This window comes from Cyprinodon variegatus, unplaced genomic scaffold (genome assembly GCF_000732505.1).
Source record: "Cyprinodon variegatus isolate N-32 unplaced genomic scaffold, C_variegatus-1.0 Scaffold552, whole genome shotgun sequence".
NCBI lineage: Eukaryota > Metazoa > Chordata > Actinopteri > Cyprinodontiformes > Cyprinodontidae > Cyprinodon > Cyprinodon variegatus.
Genome location: NW_015151005.1, coordinates 468,137 through 475,355, shown reverse-complemented (window position 1 = coordinate 475,355; position 7,219 = coordinate 468,137). Strand labels below are relative to the sequence as shown.

Genomic DNA, 7,219 nt, shown 5'->3' with positions numbered 1-7,219 from the left:
ATATATATATATATATATATATATATATATACCGGTATATATATTCACAGTGTTTAACTGAACCCAACATAATAAATACTTAATCACATTTGCCCTCATAATTTCTAATTTATCTTTAAGTTCCCAGTTTAATTCTTTAACTTCAACATACTTTTCTGCAGCTGTCACTATTATTTTGAATTTTTTCGTTTTTTCCCGTCATCTGTGCACTACAATTGATCACTTCAACCATGAAAAGAACAAAATCTTTCTTTGTTGCAATCAATTAATATTAAATTTTGGGACATTGCTCCAGAGGTTTTGAATTTGCCATGTGCTGAACTGTTGTTTTGGGTTTTTCTGACTGGAATGGGATCCTTTTTGCAGCTTCAGCATATGTTATTCCGAACTCAAATTTCATTTTTTTTTTTTCTTTTTTTCTTCAGACCTTTTACTCACTTCACAGCCACGATATGCAGCAGTATGTTCTCCACCACAGTTACAGCATTTGATTTTAGCTTCTTTCCCACATTTTCCATATTCGTGCTCTCCAGCACACCTTCAATATCACTGTTTTCCTTTACATAATGCTGCTATATGTCCAAGTTCTTGGCATTTAAAGAATCTCAGAGGCGGAAATTGTAACTCATTTATCCAATGAAAACTTTGCTGGGTAATTGCTCTTCTTCAAAGCTCACTGGTTTTTGTATTGGAAGACAGCAAGGCAGAGCAAGCGGGCGATAGCAATCACGAGTATGAACAGCAGCTGAGGAGAGTTACTGTAAGATAGGGAGCTGAGAAAGAGAGCAACAGGAAGTTGTTTGCCAACCACCATTAAAATACAGAGGAAGAAGAAAAAGAAAACAACAGAATTTGAGCAGAAAGAAATAAGCGATATTTGTACCACTATTATCTATCATAAACAAGCATAGGAATAAACTACCCATCTGTGTGAACTAAAAAGGCAAAACAAAGAAAATATAAACCACATAGAAGGAACTTATGGCCTAAATCTAAATAAGCCCCCCCCCCCCAAAAAAAATTCAAGGATCATTAAAAATAATTAATGTGTTTCAGTTAGATTTTGGCCTCTGGATCATTCTGAATAAACGAAGAATTTAATTCAGTGTGTACTTCATTGCAGCTTCGGTGCAAAATCTTTTTTAATTGTCAACATGCAACAGGCAAAGAGTGCAGGAAAACTAAGTGGGGCACTTTTAATTAAGATAACAACAAAAGAAAAAAACATATCATACAAATACAATTTAGAAAAAGAGCTGGATAGAAATAACAAATTAAAAATGTAGATTTTAGCTGTCCCTTAGAGATGAAGATGGAAAAAAAACACTTTAAGTTCATTTGGCCGCTCTTCCCAAAAAAATTAGCTACCAAGTGTTATGTTTAAGACAGAAATGCAGTGAAATAACAAGAGAAAAATATATCAAAGATTAATAAAACACATGTAAATGTGGCAAATGTTTCCACTAAATATTTTGTATGATAGTATTGTTGTAATAAAGTAATGGGGATTAAATACAAATAGGATCCATTTCAATATATATTTTTCTTCATTTTCACTGTTATTCTTAATCATTTGGTCTATCACGGAAAACTCCAACAAAATAAATTAAAGTTGGTGGGTTTATGATGCCACAAGGGCAAAACAGTTAAAATACTACAAGCACTTTTGGGAAGCTGTATGTGTACATTTGGAGTGCACATTTTATTAATCCCGATATACACTTATACTCCCAAGGATTAAATTTTGTTTCTGATTCACCCTCATATTTCTTTTTGTTTACCCATTTTTCTCAGTGAGTATGCCAGCCAGTGAAAACGAATCAGTCAACACAGATAACGCCCCCGGAGGAGACGTGGAGGGGGAGACATGCTGCACCAGGCTGGCGTGAGTACCTCACCCTCTTACACAAACAAACACACCTCTTCTTCAGCTCTTTTGATCACCATCATTCCCATGGATGAGTCCTCGCCCTGCCTGGATTTTTGTCTTTATCACTGGCACTGCTGTGATGGACATGGTAGAATTTGGTGTCTCAGCTTTTCTCTGCACTTCAGTGATCTAACTAAGGCAGCCATGGTCTAATGCCTCATTGAGTTTTTTAGGCATCCATGCATTAAAGGTTGGTGGGGTACATGCTCCACACAGATAAAACATTAAGGTAAAGGTGAATGTATCTGTGGAGACACATAGCTGGGTTTTCTTCTCACAGGTCAGTTGTAAGGCTGTAAGGCACCTTTGTCTTTTATGGAATCCCATTTCTGGAATAATAATTCAAAAGAATCCCTCCATTATTTTCTATATGTGTTTATGTTTATGTATGGTATAACGGGACATTTCACTGGCTGTGTTTCTGATCATTCTCCACCCGAGCTAATGTTGGCTGTTGAAACGCTTTCTTTCTCCCCTGTGGGAGTTCACAAACAGCTGACTCACTAACTCCTGTAATCCCCTGATGCTTTCCTTCTTATTTTACATTATTCAAACAAATGAGTTGCTTTCTTTCTTTGATGCAGGGCATCACAGCTGCCGTGACCCTCAGTGAGCCTCTACATTAACATGCAGAAGCCAGTACATACACATACAGAGCTGCTCATCAATAAAACAAATTACTTCAAATTATAACTATATGAAACAAAAAAGAGAAAAACTTTTTATTAACTGAATAATAAAAAAAAACATGCAAGGATGACCCTTTTTTCTACCCTTATTGTCTGCGGCGTATTTTCTTTTTATTGATTTGTTTAGTTGTATTTGACACTGTCAAACTAAATCAACTTGAACTTAAATAATTGAATAATGACCACTTAAAATAAATGCATTTACATATTTTAGTTAAGTTTACTCGAGTAAATCTTATCGATCTACGTTTCTGTCTGTCTGTCTAATGTACATCCATTATTCATCTCTCGTCTATCAGACATGTACAATCCATGCATCCATCTATCCATGCGTCCATTCATCCATCCATCTTGCCATCCTTCCATCCATCCATCCATCCATCCATCCATCCATCCATCCATCCATCCATCCATCCATCCATCCATCCATCCATCTTTTGTCTTATCCATTAACTAATCATGTTTATCCAACCATAAACCTATTTCTTTGTCCATCCATTAATCATTCAGCTAACTATCCTTTTTTTTTGTCTTTTCATGTATTAATTTAGTCTACACATTTCCCCCTCCATCAGTATATTTGTTCATGGATTAATCCCAGTAATTTATACGTCTGCTTGCCAGTCATCTATTAATCTTTTATTGTCTTTTTATTTATTTTGCCATTTGTTGATCTATATCTATTGACACTCATCAGTCTATCCAAGTCAGTTCTACCTCCCTGCTTCATTTTTTAAACTTGACCTCTTTACAAATATCTGCCAAGGTATCGAAAAAGATTTTACTGATTACAGCTTTAAGAATGGCTTTAAAGAATTGGGAATTTGGAAAAAATCAAATCTGGTGAGATTTACTATTTTGAATCTTGAAATCTTGAAAAAAAAAATTTTTAATTTGAGAAAAAAAAAATCTATTTTGCAATTTGTGATTTTAGAGAGAATCATTTTATGTTTTATGTTGTGTTATCAACCTGGTTTTTTTGATCTGAGAAGATCAATAAGATAGGAAGATAGAAAAAAGATTTTATATATATATATATATATATATATATATATATATATATATATATATATATATATATATATATATATATATATATATAAATATTAGTTTGTTTGTTTACTTAAACCCTAAACAAATGCGTTTTAAATCTAATTTTAAAGCAGCTGATGGTTTCTGAACTTTTACAGTTTTCTGTGAATTTCTCCCAGATTAGTAGAGCATTACGAACTAAAAGCTTCATGTTTGGTTTTGGTTCAGGGTGTACTAGATTGTTGGATTGTTGATATGCAAAAATGAAGTCCGTATATCAACTTTATTTTATGCAAATATTTTACTCAAGTGGTCTATATATATATATATTATATTATATATATATATATAATATAATATATATAATATAATATCTTATCGTTGATCATTTTTTTTATTTTGGAACATTATTTTTTTACATAAAAAAATAACCATCCTTTGACAAAACAAGTAAATAAGTGTGTTTAATTCGGATATAGAGATTTACTGGGACAAAAAAATATCTGCAGGAGTTTTCTTCCATTTGAGTTTAAAAACTATAGGCTTTCAGTGTTTGTCAGTTCTTATTCACGTTGCCAGGAGACAGGCCCTTGGGTACCAGCTACTTCAGCACCTGCTGATCTCTTTACTGAGATGGACACATAAAGGGAAGTATGCACTGTCAGGCCCCATATCCAGCCAGTCAGTCATTCTTATTCATTCTTTCAGGGCATCAATAAGTCGCTTCATTGTTTCCGTCAGCTGTTCAGTCAGCCAGTGAGTCAGCTGCTCCATCACTTCATCAGATTTTGTCAACCAAATCAGAGGACATTTAAACACGTCTGATAAAAAAAACTAAAAAGATGTTTTAGACAATAGTTTTCAATTTAATCTTTTGATTTTGGTACTTTCTATAGATATTTTTCTCTTCTCTTCTGTCCAAATGTTCTCCATAATATCTCGTCCTCGCTTCTCCTTGTTCAAACTTTTGGATGTTACAGTGGTGAACAATCAACAGACTTTATTTGTAATTGTGTTTTTTTACACAGGGATTGACTGAAAGAAAATTAAACTAAGATTATTTTCTTTTGACTGGATGCCACTGTTTTTTTGTGTGTACTGTCTATATATGTTTAAGAGAGTGATTTGTTAGCAAAATTTAGAAGAACATTGTTGATTTTTTTAGGATTATTACAAAAAAAAACTACCACAAAAATGTTAAGTAGAAAACCAATGTGGGTACATCAAAACAGTTTACTGTACCAATTCTTACCAACCAAAAGCAGACATATTTACTGCAAATCCTTTCTCCAAAAACGAGGGAAACTAGATCTCCTTCTATCATTTTCAAATCACCTCTGTCTTGCGTTTTTGTCTGTCTATGTGTTTTTGTATAATCCATTTTGTTTTCTGTGTTCCAGAACTAGGATCTCCAAATCCAAGTTCAGGTTAGTACATGTTTACCATAGTCTTATACTGAAACGGTTCTTGTTTCATGGCTGTGCGTGTGAGTGCATATTTGTGGTTTGGTACCAGTGTTAAGAAGAAAAAACTTAAGAGAACTTATGAAACTAACATAATCAAACTAACAGAAAAGGACTCTAGGTTAGACTAATAATTCACTAATAACAGTAACAGAAATATCTGTAATAAATAAAAGTTAATTTGTGTATTTTTATACAGCAGAATAACCTATTTATTATAAAACCTTTTTATTTTTGAAACTATAGTTAAAATCAAATATTTCCACTTCTTTTAGGGGTATATAACCTTGTCTTTTTCTCCACGTCTGACATTGAAGTAGACCAAAGTTTGCCTGATTAATTTAAGTTAGTTTGATACATTTTAAGTTTCACCAAAATAATTCAATTTCTTTTTACTAAGAAAGAAGGTGAGATTTAGCCAACCTCGCCTCTTCACTCCACAAGTTTTGGACTCGTATAAGCACTTTGCAGCGGGCCCCTACAAAACTTTGATTTTTTTTTTTTTTTTCAGATAATGCAGTAATATTTACACATATTTAAATATAATTTCCTCATGATGCCATCTGCATTGTAGGGAATCAATCCAACCTGCAGCAAAATATGCACATAACGCCATGCTGCTATAAACGTACTTACTATTTAGGAAGGAGTTTTATTCTTGCAGAACATCCCGCTCCATCCTTCTGGAGATACACATTTCTTTAGCTGGTATCTGGCGGATTTCTTTTGGATTTGTCATGGCCTTAAACATTCACAGGTGGGCCTGTATATAACTCACATATTGTAAATAAATTCATTATTTAAAAAGAAGCTTAAAAAGCCCTAAAATCATCTGGGCTCTCTAATATCGATTGCACAGAAGTCTAAGTGCACGTAAATGTCTGGTTGTGAAAAAGTAATAGAAAACATTTCTTAAAATAACCTTGCTCAATGTTCTGGAATCTGGATGATAAAATATTGGTTATTCTGACTGATTTGAAAACAGTAATAATAGAAATATTGCATTTCATCTGGGTTTTATTTTATTTTATTTTTTCAGTTATAGAGCTAAAAGGATCTTGATGTAGTACCATCATATATGAGAACTTTCTAAAACTTAATACTCTTCTGTAATTCTAAATCTAATGTTATCTGACAGATGCTTTCAAATAGATGTTTTCTATTAGGAAAGAAAAATATTAGTGAAGGATGGCAATAAGTTTCAAAATCACAAATATGACTATAGCATTAAGGAGTGGTCTGTTTGTGCTTGTAATGTGCTGTGGGTTATGTCTTGTGTGGGCCGAAACTAAAAGAAAAGAGATTTAGCAATAAAACCAGCTGTGTTCTAATTCATGAATATTCCTATACACTTGTTTAGAAAAAGGAAAAAATCAAAAAGAAAAAGCGGATTTGACACCTTCATTAAAATGTTTATTGAATCCTTGAACAGTACAGGTTTTTCCTCGTTAAAGCAAATATTCTTCCTTATGGTCATTTATATTTTTAGAAACATTATTTTCTTCTGAAAACTAAATGTCAAACTAAGTTGACAAGTGAAGGGCTGAACAGCAGAACGTTAGCTGGTTAATTTGTCCGACTGCTCAGTTAGCCATCCTGCAGTTAGACACACTCCTTGTACTTTAGCAAATGAAATTTAAAAAAAACAATTACTTTGCAAAATGTATTTAAGTTCCATTGCTGATTATGATTTGCAAAATTGTAAGGATATCTAAGCAGCAACATCGTTACTAGCATGGAAAAATCATAATAGCCTTGTTTGAGCAAAGACAGGTAAAGTAAGTTCACCTTTGTGTAAAGCTATTCAACATGCAGCAGAAAAAAAGTATCCTTAGACTTGGACGCTTTAAAATCCCCCAAAAAGTGTTTAACATCAGAAACCTTTACTTTTTAATCTGCACCCTCTAAAGCTGTATAATAGAAACTAGCCTATGTTCAACGGCTACATTCTTGCCTATGGAAATTATTTAAAAGGAGTATTTGCTTCTCAGAAAAAAAAATAAATGTTTTCTTTAAACTAGGGCTGAAACAATTAATAGAATTAATCGCGAGTACTCGATCATTGAAATAATCATCAACAAATTTGGTAATCAATTAAACGTTAA

The 7,219-nt window shown here is 33.0% G+C and overlaps 1 protein-coding gene across 3 annotated transcripts in view; it reads left to right on the top strand.

Annotated features, from left to right (window-relative positions):
• LOC107095494 (voltage-dependent L-type calcium channel subunit alpha-1C-like) overlaps window positions 1-7,219 on the top strand; it is a 169,004-nt gene that overhangs the window by 102,108 nt on the left and 59,677 nt on the right. For all 3 annotated transcript variants that reach the window (XM_015391617.1, XM_015391620.1, XM_015391621.1), the window contains 2 exons: window positions 1,795-1,885; window positions 5,052-5,078. In XM_015391617.1, coding sequence (XP_015247103.1) covers window positions 1,795-1,885; window positions 5,052-5,078 — 118 coding nt within the window. The remainder of the gene's footprint in view (window positions 1-1,794; window positions 1,886-5,051; window positions 5,079-7,219) is intronic.